Source organism: Grus americana, chromosome 1, assembly GCF_028858705.1.
Source record: "Grus americana isolate bGruAme1 chromosome 1, bGruAme1.mat, whole genome shotgun sequence".
Classification (NCBI taxonomy): domain Eukaryota; kingdom Metazoa; phylum Chordata; class Aves; order Gruiformes; family Gruidae; genus Grus; species Grus americana.
Window position 1 is genome coordinate 43,203,501 of NC_072852.1, and position 21,274 is coordinate 43,224,774.

General features: G+C 37.0%; 1 protein-coding gene and 1 long non-coding RNA gene across 4 annotated transcripts in view; one reads left to right on the top strand and one right to left on the bottom strand.

Annotated features, from left to right (window-relative positions):
• The window catches only part of ZDHHC17 (zinc finger DHHC-type palmitoyltransferase 17), a 79,660-nt gene that overhangs the window by 45,824 nt on the left and 12,562 nt on the right, over positions 1-21,274 (top strand). For all 3 annotated transcript variants that reach the window (XM_054813951.1, XM_054813952.1, XM_054813950.1), the window contains 6 exons: positions 347-509; positions 5,143-5,268; positions 6,541-6,683; positions 8,964-9,064; positions 16,686-16,810; positions 21,081-21,143. In XM_054813951.1, the coding sequence (XP_054669926.1) occupies positions 347-509; positions 5,143-5,268; positions 6,541-6,683; positions 8,964-9,064; positions 16,686-16,810; positions 21,081-21,143 (721 nt within the window). The remainder of the gene's footprint in view (positions 1-346; positions 510-5,142; positions 5,269-6,540; positions 6,684-8,963; positions 9,065-16,685; positions 16,811-21,080; positions 21,144-21,274) is intronic.
• On the bottom strand, positions 10,295-15,873 carry LOC129201960 (uncharacterized). The gene is made up of 3 exons (XR_008575544.1): positions 15,651-15,873; positions 13,373-13,483; positions 10,295-11,581 (listed from the first exon to the last, which is right to left on the bottom strand). It is a non-coding gene; the product is annotated as an uncharacterized LOC129201960 (long non-coding RNA).

Here is a 21,274-nt window from a genome sequence, read left to right on the forward strand (position 1 = left end):
ATGTTTTGAACTTTGGTTGTTATCTACCAATCATGTGCATGCTTTTACAAATCTGTTAATACTGTTAGGTTTTGGCAAACGTGAAAAAAGAATTACATACCAGATGTGTTTCATGACATCCCAGAACAAGCTGTCTTGCTGAGCTCCTATAAAAGTAAATAGAATTATGGTTGCTCTTTGGTGGGAAGGGAATTTGAGCCTTTCATAATCATCAGCAAAAAATGTCACTTTGCTATTACATAGTGTACCTGATCAATGTTCTTTAGAGAAATTGAACTCCTTAACAATAAGTTGGTATGTATTTGAGTTCATCTTCTGTAGATCTAACAAGAGTTTTCTTTTCTAGTGTGGATCCAACCCGATTACTACTTACATTTAATGTTTCTGTTAATCTTGGAGACAAATACCACAAAAACACAGCATTGCATTGGGCTGTGCTGGCAGGAAATACTACAGTTATTAGTCTTCTGTTAGAAGCTGGAGCTAATGTTGATGCTCAAAATATAAAGGTAAAGACTCGGTCTGTTTTTATTGTAAGTGGTTTGAGGCAGAAATAACAGAGCCTATAATAAATCTCAAGAATAGATTATTGTTGTGGGTATAGTGGGATCATGAAGATAGAGCAAAAGCCGTGCCACTAATGTTTAATTTGGGAAACAGTTTTTCCTAAATGTGATGCATAACCACTAAGTCTGCACCTTCAAAAGTACTCATGTAACTAATTTACCAATGGTTATGTGCAGATATATGGGAGTGGGGTGTGCAATTAGACTGCATGCGTGACGACCCATGCATTTGGGTGCAAGATTGGAAATCTGACCAAATGTCTTCTAGTGAAGTTCTGGGGTGACTGTCTGTTTGTTGGAGTGAAATGTGAGACATCTCTGTCCTCTTCCAGAGAGATGACAAATGCTCTAGGATATCTCCTAGTAGCAGTAGGGAAGTTGGAGCCCTAAAAATACCAGTAGGAATAAAGTAAGAAAATTGGCTCTTTTGGCATCGGAACATTAAATTGCCTGATAAGTCTACCAGAACCTGTTAATGCTGACGCTAGATTCAGCACTAACAGAGCCCACCCCTAGCATATGTTAGACCGACCAAGCAGCTGTTGGAATTTCTGCCATAGACTTGGACTCTATGAGCTTCTGCAGCAGTGAAAGGTGTGCCTATTGAACGTGGTTTTGTCCATTGCCTCCAGGCTATTCTGTATATCAAATTAGATGCACTTCACCACCCAAGCTGCTGCTTCTGTGGTGTCAGACAATAATTCACTTTTAGAAAAAGAATAATCAATTTCTCTTCAAATATTTGTGTTTTCCACTTAATGAGTGTTACAGATGGAGTGGTTACACTGGAAAATACAGCTGTAAATCTACATTTATAAAATATTAAATACTTAATAAATTTATTTGACCTTTCACTGTTTTCCCTACTGAATAAGATGGCCGGAGCCTATTTTGCTTGGTCACAAGTGATAGAAAAATGCTAAAAAAATATATATACATCCGTTTTCTTGAACAGCATGGAAGTCTTTTTAAGGGTGCAGTCAAATTTTGCTAGTAGCTTTCTAGGTCCTACATCCACTTTAGAGTATCAGAAATACTGGTGATTGTGAATGAAAACTCAATAGAAAAATCACATGGCTTTTCACGTGTTTAAAACAAATGAACTAGCCTCTTGCATGTACTGATGTGAATATATAATAATTATTCCTGGTCTGTAAGGTCAGTCGTGTGGATGAATTATGCTTCTGGTCTCACTTCTTGTAAACTATTAAAAAAACTTTTTTTTCTATGCCACCTAATGGTAGAAATTAAGGTATTTTTGTGGAAAAAAATCAGTGTGTCAGACCTTGCTTCCCTTGGCAGACTGATTAGTGTGATTAGAGTTTTAAAGTCATCACCTTACCTACGTTTCTGGACTCTTATGAAATCCATAATAAAAATTCTTACGTTTGGCCAAATGAAAAAGTATCTGCTAGCCTGAAGCAGTTCATGGTTTCTCCTTCTGTGTTGACAGACAGCAGCAGTCAGTAGAAAAATAGGTTTTTGAACCTGCTGGATCATGGTGTCTTTCCAGTTATGCCAGAAGACATGTGTCTGGTTTCATTAACCACTGCCTACTTTCTGCAGTGGACTCTCCATTTCCTGCATGCCTTCCGAGGTTTCTAGGACCTTCAGAGGATCAAAGTCATTCTAGCAGTGGCAGTTTTGCCATCCTGCCAGTGGCTTTATAACAGATGCTGGTTTAGTTGATAGTAAACATATGGGAAACATAAGAATTTGATTGATTTTTATAGGTATATAGAAACTCAGTTTTGTGCTTCTCCTTTGACTGTTCACCAAAAAAGTTTTCTTTGAGCCAAAATCTAGTTGTTAAGTGCCTGGCTCATGTTTCCCCAGAAATAAAAGGAGTTGCGAAAGGCTCCTTTCTGACGCAGTCACTTCCAGATTTCTGCAGCACTATCTAGTAAAGTCCTTTTCTCAGGTATCCCATTGCATTGACCCAAGAATAGTGGTAAGCCAACTACGGTTAAAGAAATACATTGGCTGACAGCCCTTCATGTTTTTCAAATTATGAAGTGGCTGAAATATTAGGTGAGAGCTTTGACCTTCTGTTATCAGCTCTAGGCAGTGTGTGTTAGAAAGGCGTGTGCTGCTGGCTGCCTAGGTTTGGAACAAACTGGCATCAGTCATCTCAGTAAGGTGCTCTTTTTACTTTGCATGGCAGTTTGAGAAGTGTATGAACAATAGCACTCTTATTCTAGAATAAAGCTTGATACAAGAAGTGGGTTTGTCCTGTTTGTGTTATTTATTCTCTGTATTTTATGCTGTACAAGAAAATAACACTTCTCTTTTGGTAGTAAGGTACTTCCTTTTTCCTTTTTGAGAAAGAGATTACAGTTGGAGTTGAAAGCTGCTTTTCAGTAGTCAAAGTAGAGTGGGGTTTTTTGTCTGGTTGATTTTTTTGTTAAGCAAATTATCTTGCCACACCAGTAAACAGATTGGGCAGATGAGGACAGGATTTCACAGGGAGTCAGTTTATCACTGTGGTTGGGGGGAACCTGCAAATTTTATTTAAATGTAAGCAGAAGCTCCTTTTTCACTAGAGAGTGATAGAGACAAAAAAGAGCTTTTATAGTTTAAGGAAGATTTTTTTTTTTTAATCTGTTAATCATTGAATGGACTTTAGATGTAGTTTCTTGATTATGCAGTGTATCTGTAGGCTTGTCTGTGGAAGTCTACATGTAAAGTTCCCTACGGTAATGACTTCAGATTATTCTTTCTATCTAAACACTTAAAATATATATTATTGAAGCCTTATTGCTTGCTGGCAAACTAAGTGTGTTACTAGATTAAGTTCCCCGATTTTTTTTTTTTTTTTTGCTTTCTAAGCAAGTCAGCCATCCACTACCCCTATGAACACAAGGAAAATATTTAAATGGCCAGTGATGAGAAGCATAGTCAAAGACTTCTTTAAAGCTCCCTCAATCTTTTTATTTAGGCAGTTCCTAGGTGTCTCATGGCCCTCTAGTGGAAGGGATGCTCAGCTGGACCCCAAGACAACTTCAGGATTTACTTGGGAGATCAACTCCCAGAGGGGATTGCTTGTCCACAGGTAATCTTTACAGTCTGGATATATAAGGTGATATTAAAGCAACAGCATCTCTGGAGTTTTCCAGGTATTAGCAATTCAAGATGCTATTAAATTTGTGATGAAGCAGGCACCATAGTTTGATTTCAGGGATTTCTGTTGAGGATGGAGTTAACTTAATCTGTTTCTTAAACATCTGGCTAAATAACTTTGAAGCCAAGTCAAGTTGAAAGGTTATTCTTTTTTTAGCTGATTTTGCTAGTTAAACTTCTCGCACAGGAGTGCACTATTCTGTTAAGCAGCAAAAAACTTCACCTCATGATCTGTAGTCTGTGCTATTTACTCTCCTTTTAGAGATTTGAAGCAAGATTTCAAAGGCAAAAATGACAGTTAAGTACTCAATTCCCGTTGTCTTTCTATGGGATATAGGTAGCTAACTGTACTTTTTAATCTTTGAAATCTCTTCTGTCTGCAGTAATTATTGCCCTTTCTGGGTAATTTCAGTTTCTGGTACCTGTCTCACTTTTTTTTTAGGAGGGGGCCGAGCGATGGAGGATTCAGCCATTTTTCAAGCCTCCATGAATGGTTTGTTTAGGAGGGGAGTTAACTCCAGTAGAAGAGAGGAGGAATCAAATGCAAAACTGAAGCTGGAGGTACCTGCAATTGGTTGTCTCTTGCCTCCTCTATAATTTTAGACCAAGTCAATAACTTTCATTTAGCTCTCTTCCTAAATGTTTAAAAAGCAATAAAGTCAAATCAGTTTGGTAGGCACCTTTGGCCCCTGTCTCTCTCTCTCTCTCTCTCTCTCTGTCTCTCTTTTGCTTTGTCTGTCAGTCTTCTCTGAAAGTAGGGAAAGAGAAAGCATGGACCATTGCTGGCTTTAGCACCCAAAGTATGTGAAGCACAAGCTAAGCATAAAAGCTCAGAGTTTCGGAATAAGTTGGACATGAGCAATCGGTTTATTCTTTCCTGTTTTCTTCCTAGGACTTCAGTAACTGAGATGAATATGAGAACATTAAGCTTGTGGAAAAAATTCCTTATAGAAACATTCCATGATACTAGTAACTTCACTCTGCCAAAAAAAAGGCAGAGAATTAACTGAGAAGTCAGGCTTCACACTGGGAGACTTTCCATGATCCAGTGGGTCACGAGTTCTTATTCTTTGCTTGATTTCTGCTGCCTGTCAATAGCTGAGGGGGAAGCACAGTCTTTCATTTACACACTAGTGGACTGTGTATAGAACAGTGAAACATAGATGTGTTATGCCAAAGGCAATAATTATTGCTATGTCAGGACATACATATTTTTCAGGATCACACATTTAATATTCTACTTGTCCACTTATGTATAGTTATGAGAGAGTGAAAAAGACCAACAGGAATGAATGATGTTTGGTGTCAAGTAAGATGCAGAGCAAAAAGTATGCCAGAATGTAGCTTAAAATGATTTAAAATGTATTCTTTTTACCTGCCAATCTTCTGTTTCAAAAGTGCTCTGAGTGCGTTTTATTTTTAAATTGGATGTTTCCCACTTTTATACTCCTGGCAGGGAGAATCACCACTTGATCTAGCAAAACAGAGGAAAAACGTTTGGATGATCAATCACCTACAGGAAGCAAGACAGGCAAAGGGATATGACAGTCCATCCTTTCTGAGAAAACTAAAAGCTGATAAGGTAAGAAGTAGTATAACATGTAAATCAATATTACTGCTGCTGTTAGTTTGGGGGTGGGGGTGTGTTTAAGGTAAGCAGTTCAGTACTGTGGTTTCCCCACATGGCAGTTTTAGGAAACATCCTTTTGTTAAGACAAAAGTAACTGCAAAAAGAAAAAACCAAACAAATGAACTTTATTCAAGGCAGGAGGAAAGAAAAGCCTAAGCCTCCACACAGTTACCTTTAGTTTTTATGCTAACTAAATGTTAGGAAAGTACCAAGTGGTCTGGTATTGTTTGGGATAGCCAAGACTTTCACAGTGCTGACTCTCAAGTATCTAAGGAAAGAAACATTTTAGATATCCTGAACTCTGATCTCCTCTCTAATTAGGTAGTGGTTTGTGTTCAATGAAACAAGCAGTCAATCCTGGCAGTATAATGTAATATCTGAATCTCTAATGCGGAGGCCTTTATTATTTAATACTGCAGATAGGAGGAGGCAAGAAATGAAGGTTTAAGGATAACATGTTGCTCTAGCATAAAGAGCTGTCTACCTGCCTATAGTTTGAGAATTTATATAGAGTTAATATTTTCTTACCATGCAGAGTGCTGTATTGGATATTAAGTATTGCTGTCACTGATTTGTCATAACTTCTTGATTTAAAGATACATTGCATCTTGATGATTAAAGTACTGGCTCCAGCCTGTGCTTTTTACTCTGTCGTAATATAATAATGCAGTGATTATTGACTTTAAGTGATTTGTGCATTGCGTTATGTGTACATGTGCATTGTGACTGTGCTTTGAGTATCTGGAAAGAGTTCAATGCCTTAACCAGGAATTGTACCCACATAGTATAAGACAAAAAGGTCTTTCTTCACAGACACTTCAGTATGACTTTATCTATTACTTATGTAACTTCAGTCTTTAAAGTTCACTGAGATTACTGTGTGCTGTGTAGTAGTTTATATACTCTAACAGATTCTTAAAAAGGAGCTATTGTTGCCTTTATTCTGTGTTAACAGTAAAATCTCAAAAAGACAGTTCCTCTAAAATAAATGAATACATAGAATTATTGATTTGCTATAAAATCTTAGGAGGTTTTTTTTCTTGCTCATAAATTGAAGATATGTAAAGGTAGGAAATGACCAAAAATTTATGAAGATTCCTCCCCCTGTGCCAAGCTTCCTGAAAATTTATTTAAGTTTTTGTGACTGTCCTATTTATTGTAGAATATTATTATAAAACCTGTTCCTAAAAATAGAATTACTTACTGATGTTTGTTTCTATATAGGAATTCCGTCAGAAGGTGATGCTGGGAACTCCTTTCCTAGTCATTTGGCTGGTTGGGTTTATAGCAGACCTAGACATTGATTCTTGGCTCATTAAAGGGTTGATGTATGGTGGCGTTTGGGCTATGGTGCAGTTTCTTTCAAAGTAAGTGTTTTACCAGGACACTATCTATTTAGTGTGCACACAAGAAGTGTTTTGCTGGCATCTTTATTAGATAAATAATCTTAAATTTCTGGGGGTTTGTGTGTTTTTTTGACATGTAACTTTTTTTTTTGTTGGAATTTGGTTTAATTACTATTTCTGGGAAAGATCTTGTGCAAATAGCTCTTGTAATGCTCTGTTATTTTGCAAATAGCCATGGAATTACCTTGGGTGAATACCATTGAGCTAAGAGAACCTAACAGCAGACCAGAAATTCAGTCATTCTCCAGAGGAGGGTGCTGAATGTCTGTCTACAAAGAGTTATCGGCATGAATTTTGAAGAATAGAGTCAAGGGAAAAGTTACAAGAAAGGAATAGAAAAAATATACATGCAAGTTTGCTATTAAAACCCAATTTTTTAGAATGTAAATACCCAAAGGCATCTGAAGAGATTTATAGGGAGAAATGAAGTCAGTCAGGTTTTGTAGCTTCTGTTGTTGTGAAAAGGAGTGACTAAAGAAAAAGACTGCTTTCTAATAATGTTTTTCATTTGTTACCTGATCATCAAGCATTTTAGTTGTGTTTGTGATTAGTTATCTGTAAATGCACATGCATATGCACACATACACACAGAGGCATGCTCCAACGGATTTTCAAGATCTGTAGATGACTACATCTATGCTTTGCTTTTCATTGTCATGTGTGGCATATATAGAAGAAGTTATTGTATCTTCATACTTAGGAGTTTTCTGATTTCGGGCATTGAATATCGTGTTCATTAGAACCACTTGCTTCTCGTTTTCTGTTTAAAGAGGAAAAGAAAATATATCTGTCCCTTAAACCAAGTTCACAGAATCTTAGTGAACTTAGTACACTGGGAGGAGGGTGAGGGGATGTCAGGCTTTTGTCTCTCCACAATCTTGGAGATGATCTGTTTAGGTTTTTTGTTGTCTCTGAGGCTGTGCAACCTGCTGACCTCCTCCCACACATATTCAGGATTAACATTCTTACTTTCTCTTATCCTTTACTTAATGTTTAGTATAAATACTTTTTGAAGTTTTTTTCACAAAGCCCAGGTTTGAATGAAACTTTTGCTGTTATTCTAGTAGTATTTCCTTTCCGTGTGGAATTTTAGCAAGTCTGCTTAGCTATGTTTTCCTCCCTACTCCTTTTACACACAAAAAAAATGCACAGAAATTGCTGAAAGAAAAGATTACTGCTGAGTAATTAGTGTGTGTCCAAATGTATATTCACTTATTACTCACCATCTTAGCTCATCTTCCTTATAAAATTTTCTCAAAAGATCTAAGAAACTTCCATTAGAGAAGAGACAGTTACTGCAAGGGAGTAAAGGAGTGAAATGGAAACTACTCGGTGCAGGCATTTGTCTGTGGCAGCCCTGAGGGCACCACCAGGACAAAAAGCAAAATGCATCACTGTAAGGATGTTTAGGCAGATGATGGAAGAAGTTTTATTTCAAGGAGTTCAGCAGTTTAGAGTGTGACTTTTGATATGTTAGCAATTTTTTCTTGAATACGGAGTAACCTAGTCACTCATGTAGTTTGTCTCAACTTTATTCAGTTTTATTCAGAACAGTCTTTAAAATGCAAGAATATAAGAAGGTGAAAATAATTCTGATGGCTTTTTATTTTTATTTTTTAATTAAAATAGCAGCATTCTATCTTAGAACTTGGCAAATCTAGTGATACGGGAAATGAATTAATCTGGATTTTTATCCAACTTTCTATTGGCAACTGTAACAGAAACAAAATATTCAAGAATCTGAAATATTTCAAGTATGTAGGCTGATAACACTGAGGTCTCTTCAGCTTTTTTCGTACTGAAGTAATTTTAACATGTAATTTTCATTGTATGGGTTTCCAAAATACCTTTAGCATTGAAATCTCCTAAGTAAATATAGTTTGCAACCACTATCCATGTAGGCTAGGAATCTCACAGGTTTCTAGCTGCTTTCACGGTGTAGTTTTAGCACGAGTATTTAGTCATTCTACCTTTCTTGTCCAGTTCTAGACATTCACTTTGAAAGTGAATATATAAATTTTAATTAAATAGCTTTCAGTCTTGACCCTTCATCTGGACAGGTTGAAAGAGGGAATTTCTCATGAACTTTGAAGATAAAAGTGAGGAAAATGTTTTTATGACGTATTTTGCAGTATCCCATATAGTACGTATTTTAATGGGAATTGTTTTTCAGTAGTAGTAGTTCAGGATTTACATTTTATAAGTTGAAACTTACCATGTGACATTGCTCCTACTTTACAGGTCATTCTTTGATCACTCCATGCACAGTGCACTGCCTCTTGGAATATACTTGGCAACGAAATTCTGGATGTACGTGACGTGGTTCTTCTGGTTTTGGAATGATATCCTTTTTTATGTACAGCAATAAGTAATATTTTTTCATGTTAGTAGTATGAGGTAATGCCTAGATATATCCTGCATATAAGAGTAAGTAAACGAATTCAAATTTTTGAATGGCTATCTCCATTAAACATTGTTTTCTGTATCGATGGTAATTATTTTATCATTCTAAAACTGCACACTATTTCTTTGCTTTGGGAAGTGAAAGATTTCCCTTAAAATTGGCTTACAAAATTTGCAAAATTTCCTGTGCTTTACCAATTTCTTAAGTGGGTAAAATGCGGGCAACTCTATAAATATGCTCTGGCTGTGAGGTAACAAGGTGTAATTGCATTTTTAGACGCTGCTTTTCTGAAAAGCAGTAGGAAATTTCATGGTATGTATCAATTCCAGTGGAATTAGCTTTAGAGTTGGTTCTTCATAAAGATTTTGCAAATTCCATTTCATGATAACTTTAGATATATTTGTTAATTGTATTTTCAGTCTTTGAAGATGTGTATGTTAGCAGCACTAGATTATAGAGATTCTGCATATGCCCATTTTTTTGTTTTTGACTGTCTGCCTAGATAGGAACTTTGCATACTCACAGGGGTAGAAATTGATACAGAGTTCACTGAAGGATGTCAGTTATGCACCTTAAGGAAATAGATTAAAATTTTTAAAGAACTTTCTTGAGTATTGTAATTACAATACCCAAGAAAATGAAATAGACATTTAATGTTCTATTAAATGTTTAATACAGTTTTTAGAGTTGTAAATAGTTGAAGTGAACTTAATATTTATGATGGATGTTGGCTTGACTTTTCTAGAAACTGGTTTTCTTTTCACCCTCAAAGGAATTACCATGAAATAGGAGAGTAGCAGTGCAACCCTTTTACCATCTTGTTAATATGTTCTCCAACCTTAGCTAAATGAGCCTCACATTTCTAGGCTGGGAACAGAGGAGACGCTGCTTCCATGCTGCCTTTGACTTCCATGCTGACAGTGTTTGCAAAGGTGCTGCTGTGAATAATAGCAGTCCCATGTGACTGGAGAGGACTGCGTTTAAAAAAAACTAAAAATGAAAATCTAGTAAAAAGAAAATAAAAATATTTCTATCAATAGTAGCATGGGAGTGTCTTGAAATAGTTATTTAGAAATGCTGGTCCTACCACCAGTCTCTCTGTCTGGCCTGATTTGCTATGTTTTTACTCAGTTAAATTTACTAGTAACTGCAGAATGAGGAAAGCAAGTCCAAAATGTATATGAAAAACATTTTAAAAAGCAGTAGTTAAAAATGGAGGTATACTTTTCCAGTTTTTATGGAATGGAGTAGAACTGTCTAAATATGTCATGTCTCTAGACTGAAATTGCTTTTCCGTTCTTTTTGTTAAGAAAACCTGACTTTTGGCAAATAGTAAAATACAAGTTTCTGAGGCAGTTATAACAACATCATCGCACTTCTGAACCTCAGCTCTTCATACATTGTAGATTTTCTTTAGAAACTCGCATTTGCTAATGCTGCTACATATTTTGGGTTGCAAATGTTGAGCTACTGTGAAATGCTTTCTTGTGCTAACATAACAGCAGCTTGAACCAAATCTAAGAATGTGTGCAACTTTAAATCAAAGTCCTTGACCATATTAAAATGGCTGCACAGCCAACACAACTTGATGATGGCCTCTATCTTGATGTAGGAAGTTTTCCCTTGAGGCTAGCCAATTGTGAGATTTTTATCCTGAAGCTCGTATTTTCTTCATGTTTGTACCAACTTGCCTAGATCTTTATTTCTGTTAGCCGTTCTGATTAATGTAACTTGAAGTTTGGGGGGTTTTTTGTCACAGAATAATGTTCATTGTCCACAAGAAGTAGTAACCATAGACAATTAATTACCCTAATAAACTCTGACTTCAAAATGTCAATAGAATACTGTACCGCTTCTGTGATTTAAAGTAGGTGCCTCAAAATCTTTGCAACAGTCTTTTTGTACGCAAAAGTAGTAGTCTGAAAACTTCAGTTACTAATTGCTTTCATTAGAGCTGAAACAATTGTCTGTGACAAGCAGTTTCTGAGACCTGGTGCTTGAGGCTGTCTTCCTTTAATTGATGATTTTTAATTGGAAGTCTTTGTAATAGGATTCCAAATTCATTATTCTTCTTCAGGAAAATTGCCCTGTAGCTTTATTGGAATAAAGAAATTGCATGCCTGCTCTATTTTTATAGCATGAGGCACAGCATTGTGGTTGGAGAAAGGATTCTTGTATTTTTACAGCTTTATATGATTACTTACAGCAGACCAGAGTTCAAGTGATAAAACCTGTCCTGGTAGTTTTCAGAAATTCTGACTATCTTTTGCTCAGGAAAAAAAAGTTTCTAACCTTAAACAACTGCCATGAATTACCTTACTGGAACTTGATATTCGAACTAATACAAAAGTCTGAACTGCTGCAAGTGTTACTTTATTATTCAGGTGTTGGTAAGAATTTTCTTGTCGATATGTTGAAGGTGTCTGGAAGATCATCTGGTCTTCTGGGTTTAATCCTGATGAAACAGAAAAGGGCAATCAAAACAATGTATCATAAAGAACAAACAAACCACAGATTAGCAGTGCATTTTCTTGAATTTCAGGGTGGTCACATGAAAAATAAGTCTATAAATTCTAAGGCTTAATATTGTGTCTTCTAAAAGACCAATCTCGAAAGTAAATTCAAACAGTTTAGATGAATCTAATGTACTGAAGTTTTGTAAATGTTTCCATTCTGTTGGATTTTTCTCAGCAGTTTCTGAGTCTGGTGTATTTGTTAGAATAGAAATCCTGTTCTTGCTGGGAACGAGGAAGTTACGATCTGTGTATTTATGGATATATGAGTCTTTGGTCCTATGCTTCCCTGCCACTGTTTTGCTGCCGGTTTGCTGCTTCCCTTTAACTGTATTTTGCCCGTAACAAAGGATAGTTATGTCTTGCTCTGTTAGTGTATTTTAGTCGTCTACTGTTTGCAGAGTAGGGGGAAAAAAACCCTCAAAAATCCTACACACTAAATCACTATGTTTTAATTTAGGTTTATTTTTAAAGGGGAAAAAATAAAGATTTAGAAGTACACTTTTAATAACGTGAGACTAGAATTTCACATTTCATTCTTTTTCATTAGCATTTATAGGTAGAACGTTCTCTCGTGTCCTGTAAAAGTTCAGGGCACATGTATTGAGTTCATATCTCAGTTGTTCATGCAGTCTTTTCAGTTCCAGCTGAACAAATAGTGCTTGTTATATCAGAAGGTTCTTATACTGCTCTGTTTTTCTAAGATGTCAGGGTTTGCTGCAACCCAAAATATTCACAGTATTTTTTTTTTTGTTCTATCACTTCTATTTGGTGCAAATGGGAGTGTGCAATTTTCATTAATTAAGCTTTTTTGGTATAGTATATGACTTGCAGTGCTGAGATAATGAGATGATATAAGCCAATTTGTAATCTTTAAAATAATTTATCATTGACAAATACTGTATTGATTATCTTATGTCAAATATACTTCATGTGTTGATGGGTTTTAGGTGAAAGAAAACAAACATTGCACACTTTCTCAATTAGTGATAATTTTAAAAATTGTCTGTAAGAGAATTCATGATTTTTGTGCTTTCATGAAGCTGTTACAATAGCATAGTGTTTTAAAAACTAATGAGCCACTTGGTACAGTTAAGCAGTTAAATACAAACCAACCCATTCATATTACCAAAATTAGCTTCAGGATAACATTGCATGCAGAAAGAAAGCAGCCAGCGGCCATGTTTCCAAACCCCACGCCCAGCTATCCAGAACTTCTATTCCCATGTCTAAATACTTTTTCTAAATTAATAAATAAATAAATTTCTGGGATCAGGGAGATGGCAGTGAATGATTTTTTTTGGAGGGGAAGCTAATGAATTTTATGTTAGATAGAAGATGGAGGTAGAGAGCTTTTGCAGAGCTTCAGTTGATTAAAAATGGATTTTGTCTAATAAATACCTAGTCAAATGAGGCTTCTTGTGCAGCTATCTGCTGTTATCTGCCTGGACTCCTGGATCCAGATGTACAACTGGGAGGAACTGGCAGGTTCATTAGTGTGTATTGATCTCTAACAGCTTCCACTGGCTGCGGATCTTTCTCTCTAGGAGAAAAGGACTTGAATACTGGATTTGTTGCTAGCTGAAGGGAGCATCTTGGTATATAATGTGCACTTTGGCTTGGTTTCAGACTCTTGTATGATATGTAGCTCTGATAGCAGGAAGCTGCCTGTGTTTGGGCCCTTTTAAATAGGCTGCAGATCAAAATGAAAAATTAGCTCATCGCATGTGTACCTTGCTCGTGGGTTGTGGGGTGCTTGTGTGGTTTTCATTTTCTTTTTAATGAGATGGTCTTTTTGGTTCCAAGTGGTTTCCTGGAATAATTTTCAGCCTGTTGTACCTGTTCTAATAATTAAAGGATATTGATTAGGACTAAAAGTAGGAAGTGTTTCACAGGTGTTTCTGCTTTGTCTCTCACAATGAAAACTGGGAAGCCTCATAAAAGACAGCAAATTAGTGACAGAAGGTGAATGCCTGCTATATCATTTATTTTGCAACCCTTAATAACGTGGTAATGTATTTTTCCTTACGTATTTTTAAATGAGGATGTTAGGACAAAAGGAGACACTCTGGAGAACCGATTCCCTACTCTGTAGCTAATGCAAACCTACAAGGGTTTCTCGCATCCAGAGAGTTTTGAGAGTTGCTCAAAGTTGCTAAAATCTCTTTGGAAGTAAACTTCAGAGGGGAGTTCAACATCAGTTTAGATACCTCTAGTGTGGACTTCCATATCTATTGAAGTTAGTTGTTTAAGCTTTCTTTGTAGTCCGTGGAGAAAAATAACCGCTTGTGGGCACTGCTTCTCTGACTTAATTTAAATTATCTCAATACCAAAGATAGACTGGACATCGTTTTTTCCTTTCTGTTGTGTATGAAGGCATACTGAGTGATTTAAGGTAGGTGAGGTGGGTCCCAGTTGGAGTTGTTTATCTACGTCAGATGCCAGACATGTCCCGGGGAAGACAATTCTAGCTTTCCTTTCTCCTTCAAAGTCGGGTTGGTTTTCTTTAAAACTTATGAGAAATGGGATTTTGAAGCTACTAGTGAAAAATACTGCTGACTTCGTCTTTCTCCATTTGCATAGTTACTGCTCATCTATACTTAACTCTACTTTCTCACGCAGTCTCCTGACATCTCCTATCCTCGGCACAAAAGCACTTGATCTGCCGCCATTTACACTGTCAGCGTTGCACTCATCTGACACCACCACAAAAAAAGGAAAGGCAGAACTTAGACTCTGTGGGGAGTCTCTTACGCTTTCTGTATTTTATGGAGTAAAATGAGGGAAGCATAAGTTCAGAAAAATTCTGTATACTGAGTTTCTACTCATGTGGCTTGGATCCATGGACTTCTTTATCACACAGGTTGTTCAAATTTTAGTCAGTTAAAAAACAATTCCAAAACTTTAAGGTTAAAAAAACCCTTTTACTGGATAGAAAATAAATTGTCTTTCCCCTATCTTCTTTAACAGTCTAGACATGAAGTATAGTAAATATGAATGAGTCGTATAGTTTTCTCAATTGCATCTTTATTGTTTGTAACAGATGTCTGATTAGAGGTATTTTTAATAAAAAACCAGTTTTCACTGTTGTGGCAAAAACCGCAGTGATACTTTTAGTATTCTAAAGAAAACGTAACCTCTCTCTAGCTATACAGATAAGTTCAACCAGCTTGTTCTTGGCAGCAGGTAATTTTAGAAGAAAAATAAGAAGAAATTAGATTATATAAATATTAAAGTCAGAGCTTTTAATCTGTAATGTATCAAATAGAACTGTGAGCGTTTAGTTTATAGTACAGCTGGTGGGTTTTTTCCCCCATTATAAAATTGCTGGAAACAGCTTGTTAGAGGAAAGAATAATTAGCCTTTACTGTGTTAATACTAACATTCTACTATATAAGGTACACAATTAAAATTTTAACTTAACTTGCCAATATTTTTTTACTAGAAAGTCACAGCTAATTCCTCGCCTTACCAGAAGGAAAACAAAAGTTATTTGGGATACTCTTCACATGAACAATGAGACTTTGTCAGCATTTCAGAAGTCAAAAAGAGGCCTTACTGGAATTGCTCATATTTCAAGGTTCTTTCACATCACATCAGAAGCAGTGTAGAAGGATTTGAGATACTTACTGTTATTCTATATAAATTCTTTTTTTTTTTAAATTTAATATTTGCTTATATCGATATCATGTAGATTTTTTTTATCAGTGGTTTATGTGATTTTTTTCTTAATACTACTTAATGCCTTCAATAAACATTTTTTCCAGTAGAGTCAAACAGAATAGAATGTACTTGTAGATGTATAGTAGATTTGCATATCTATTCTAACTTTGTGAAGCATGCAAAAAAATCAGGTTTTTGTTGTTGTCTTTAAATTATTATATACCAATTCAGTACAGATTGCCACGTAATGCTTGTATATGCAGGGTTTTGTGATGCAAACACACAATATATTAAACTTTAATTACAGTAGAAGTTCTAATGACTACCGAAATAGAGAGAAACACTTACCTATGTTACTCAGAATATAGTGTAGTTTGGGTGTGGAGTGATTTGTGCCTGGGAAATAAGTGTCCTTTTTTCCTGGATAATGCTGTAGAGGCTTCTGCCACCACAACTTTGTCAAATATGACGACATCTTGCAGTTAGGACTGACACCTGACAGGTATCTTTAGTCAGGTTGGTCAGGTCTTTTGTAGGTTTATCAGAGGAAGTAATTTTCCACCTTTGTGGAAGAGGCGTGTCTGAAGTATTTGGTTTTTCAACATCATTGCTAAGAAATGTCCAGTGTTGTAAGACTAGGCATGTTGTATGGCAAGTCATTCAACACAGGAAATCTATTTTAAAACTAATGGTTATTTTCTGTCTTTATATGGTAATTGGTTTTATAAACACTCCCAGAGAATGCTAAATCCTGTGTTTTGCTAAGTATTACATGTATTAGTATGTTAAAAATAACTTTCATTGATGTAAAATATGGGTATCGCCTTATAATAGGACCAGGTTTCAGACAGTACCTTTCCTGGAGATAAGTGGTGTTGAGATGTGATTGCCACTCAGCAGTGGTCATTGCAGCACAATTCCTTCTATGGCTTGAAACAGTCCTTTCGGTGATGTAACGGGTATGTCGAGCCACTCAACACATAGGCAGTCAAACGACGATCTTATAAATAGAGCTCTGAAATGTTTATTGTGAAAACAGGAAATACTTTTAAGAAGATAAATTTCATGGAATTTAATTTATTTAAATGGGAAAATAATTACAAAAACTGAACTGTCATTATTCATTCTTTAGATGGACGACTGCTTTAGAAATGCTTCATAGAGAACAGCATTTTAAAAAAGTAAGTTTTCAAGTTTGAGCACTAGAAAATACTGAATACCAAGCTAGTTCTCATGGCAGTGCTAGATTTTGTTAATTCAGAAGACAGTGACTCAGGGGCGTTCGTAAAAGTTAAATGTATTAGAATTTTATTTCAGAAGTATCAGTGGGTATTTTCAAGAGGACATTTGGTTTTAAACTTTAGATTCCTTGACTTCAAACACATCTCAATTTTTTCTTTATACATCTTCCCTTCCTCGCTAATAGCGTTGCACTTTTCTACAATTTTGGAAAATCCTGGAAATCTGATCCGGGAATCATCAAAGCCACTGAAGAACAAAAGAAAAAGGTAAAGCCACGAGATATGTGAAACTTGATCTTCAGCAGCCTGCCACCAGTTGGTCAGAGTAGTTTGCTCTTCAGTACACAAAATTTCAATAAGTTGTTGTGTAACAAAAAGTCTGAAATGTTGGAAAGTTTTCCTTTCGCTTCTCATCCAGGTTTCTTTTTTTACATTTGGAATATATGTGCAAGTGCTTGCTGGTCCAAAGTTATGTTTAGGTCGTTTTCAGTAACAAAATTGCAGCTTAGATTTTCAAGATTAAAAAGTTTAAAAAGCAGTTGAGTGAAAATGAAAATGTGAAATTTCAGAATTTTCCCTTCCTAAAACAAGTGACCCATTATGGGATAAGTGTTAGTTAATTTGATTCTGAAAAAAATTCCAGGCCTTAAATACCTCTAGGGTTTTTTTTTCCTTTTGGTTTAAATATTAGAGAAAATATGGATAATCTAATGGAATCTTTCTAAGACTTTATAACAGTATTGTTAGCATTTCTAATTTTTTTTTGTGTTGAAGTACATTGTCTTCAGCAGCCAAACTCAGCATTGAATATTGCAAAATCATACAAGCAGCAGAAACATTTTATTTGTTTCATTTTGAGCAAGTTTCCTAGAAGCTCACATCCCACCAAAAGTGAGTTTTGTACTTCTCCTTGATGCTCGTGTGTGAAAACACCTGTGTGGATTGAAATCTGAGACTTGGAATTATGGCCTTACGTAGTGATAAACTTTTAATAGCCTTTAAAAGATGGTTGTGATAGCTTAAGCGATTTTTGTTTTCTCTGATAGATTATTACTGAGTTGATAGTCAATGTGCAGATTTACTTTTGCAAATTCCCTTTCTGTTATTGCAAATTTCCAAAATAAGTTCCAGACTAAATTCTCTTCCTTCAACTGGACTAAATTAAATAGAAGAGCCAGCAACTGCACTTTGTTTCAGATTCAGCAAATTGCACAAATATGCAATTCATTTGATCTACTTGCTGAAGTGGTTAAGTGTGATTACAAAAGCCTTGCTGAACTGAATAGGAATTGTAAAATACAACTTCTTCAGTCAGATGAGTATGGCTATGGATGTTTTGGATGTCTTACATTGCAGCTAACCAAATTGTGAAACGATCTGTTATCGGGGCATAAACCACTGTAGGGTCCGTGTCTTACCTTTGTGCAGTGTACTGCTTTCTCATGCTGTTATAATTTGTCTCCAAATGTTTTATGTTGAGTTAGCATTTAGCTTTGGAATAAGCAACTAAAAAAGTTATTTTAATTCCAGATGACCAAGCTAAGTATGTTTGGAAATATGTAGTAAGCAACAATTTCAGATGTTTATTCTTCTGCTATGTCATGGCCTTTCTTCTGTGTTACAAAATAACCCAGGTCACTCTTAAAACAATTCCAAATTTTCAAAATCAAATATTAATAGTTCAAAAGCACACAAAAATAGACCCAACATGTACAAACCACAAAAATGTGGCTCTAACATGAGTACTCCTGGGTCTCTATCCTTTAATCTCTAAGGAGACTTATATTTAGGTGGTTTATCTGCTCTTGTTCTGTTCTGTTCTGAGCTGTGGGGTCTTGCTTGTGGACAATACTGAACTCCACTGCTGAGCATCACAACATGTACATTCCTTCGTGCATCCTTTCGTTAGTCTGTAGTGTATAGTCCCATTGAAATTGTCCAAAATATATTAAGGCATCAAAAGCTACATCAGCAGCATTGAAATCACGGTAGATATGTCTTGTTGGATTTTTTGTTCTCTGTTCATCTGATTTATTCATGTGGCGGGTTGACCCTGGCTGGAGGCCAGGTGCCCACCAGAGCCGCTCTCTCACTCCCCTCATTCACTAGACAGGGGAGAAAAGGCATAACGAAATGCTTGCAGGTCGAGATAAGGACAGGGAGAGATCACTCACTAATTGTTGTCACGAGCAAAACAGACCAAACTTAGAGAGGGAATTCATCTAATTTATTACTAGGCAAAACAGAGTAGAGGAATGAGAAAATAAAATCAACTCTTAAAACACTTCCCCCCACCCCTCCCATCTTCCCGGGCTTGACTTCACTCCGGGCTTCAACCTCCTCCCCCCTCAGCGGCACAGGGGGACAGGGAGTGGGGATTACGGTCAGTTCATCTCACGGTGTTTCTGCCGCTTCTTCATCCTCAGGGGGAGGACTCCTCTCATCGTTCCCCTGCTCCAGCATGGAGTCCCTCTCACGGGGTGCAGACCTTCAGGAGCAAACTGCTCCAGCGTGGGGTCCCCCACGGGGCCACAAGTCCTGCCAGCAAACCTGCCCTGGCGTGGGCTCCCCTCTTCACGGGTCTACCGGTCCGGCCAGGAACTTGCTCCAGCGTGGGCTTCCCACAGGCTGCAGCCTCCTTCAGGTGCCTCCACCTGCTCCGGCATGGGGTCCTCCACGGGCTGCAGGTGGAATCTCTACACCCCCTCATCCTTCCTCCATGGGCTGCAGGGGGACAGCCTGCTTCACCATGGTCTTCACCACGGGCTGCAGGGGGATCTCTGCTCCGGCGCCTGGAGCTCCTCCTCCCCCTCCATCTGCACTGACCTTGGTGTCTGCAGAGTTTCTTACATCTTCTCACTCCTCTCTCCGGCTGCAAAAGCTCTCTCTCTCTAAGTGTTTTTCTACTTCTTAAATATGTTATCACAGAGGCGCTGATTGGCTTGGCCTTGGCCAGCGGTGGGCCCGTCGTAGAGCCGGCTGGCATTGGCTCTATCAGACACAGGGGGAGCTTCTAGCAGCTTCTCACAGAAGCCACCCCTGTAGCCCCCCCCGCTACCAAAACCCTGCCACGCAAACCCAACACAATTCACAAAAGTTACTCTTTGTGAGGGATGCTCTTTTATTTCCAGTCCTGTAGTGGGAAATGTTGTTAGAGCAGTGAGGGATGGCAGAGAAGGATGAGAAAGGGATGTAGAGTTCTGAAGTTGGTGAGATGCAAGAGGGACACGGAAGGGCTCGCAAATGGCAGCGGCTGGTTGGAGAGGAGATCTCAAGGGTTGCAGTGGTGGAGGCAAGAATACTGGGCCAATAGCAAATGGAAATAAAACAAGTGAGCAGAAAAAACAGTCCAATTTTCAGAGCTTAGAAGTCTTAGAAAACTGTAAAGATTTTTCCTCATCTACCCAAGATCAGCAGGGAAAGCATTAAGACACTGATTTACCCCTGGACTGTTGACCGTTGCTTTTACTGGTTACTTTCAGGAAAAGTTTCTGTAAATTTTTCCTAACCAGTTAAGCATAGTATTTTGGAGGAAAACTTCTGTGGCTTCAGTCAAGATACCCATCTTAGTGGTCATCATCTAATTAAGGAAGTTACATTTATATTGCTGTGGTGAGAAAATAGTTGTGAGGACTATTTTATTGCTTCTGCAGTTAGAAACCACCTTGATGCATAAGATATACGTGGTTTGAAAGGGAACAGTAGGTTAATCTGTTTGCCATTAGGGTATTTATGCTAAACGAATTCCTTCTGGTTCAAGGAAGGCTATTCTGGCAAAAGATGTTTTCAGGATATTTTCCATATGTTGCAAATGTCTTTTAAGTGTCATGCGGCACAAATTTCAGCTGCTGAATTTTAAAACTTGTTGGAAACCATTTAATGGTATGCTAGGTTCCTTCTATTCCAACAACGAAGTGGGTACTGAAGGAGTATACAAAATAAAACCAGCTATCATTTAGTGTGAAGGTATAGGCATGCTTTAAGTGGTACCTACTTCTGTGTATCACTTGACCCATAAGTACAGCATTATCTGTTAGAGGAGGTTTGGTTTGCATTATTTCTTTTCTTTCTTGAAGCTTCAATGTCTGAGGAAAGACATGAATAAAGATTTAAAGGTTTTGATGGGATACATCTGGAAAGAAAGTCTAGTTTTTAGACTGGCTGATCCTGCTAGCTAGTTTTGGTTGTGTTCCTGTTTAGAAATTCAGCTGCATTAATTTTAATTAGTTTAACAACAGGGTAGTCAAACTGGTGCTAATCACGACGTGGATTTATCAAAATTAATATAAGCTTTTTTCTCTAATTAAACCTAGCTAGAGTAGAAATAAGTATAAACTAGAATTAATTTAGAAGTGTGCATATGGGTTTAACAAAGTAGGTTTAAAAACAGTTTCAGCTGAATTTAAGTTGTTCCTGTGTGTAGACAGTACCTGAAATGAATAGAGTTCACAACCCTGGGTCTGAGAAGCAGCAGTTACAATGGTTGTCAGCATATGTTTATATGCTAAATTCTAATTTCTTTTTTTTTTCTTTGCAGACAATAGTAGAACTTGCAGAGACAGGAAGTCTGGACCTCAGTATATTCTGCAGTACCTGCTTGGTAGAGTATTTTTTAATCAATTGCAGCACCAATTTTTTATTTTTTTTTAATGCCAGGCCAAAGTTAGATGTTCCTAGACTGAACACATTTTTTAGCCTTAATAATGCAATTTCAAGGGTAGGATTTATTTG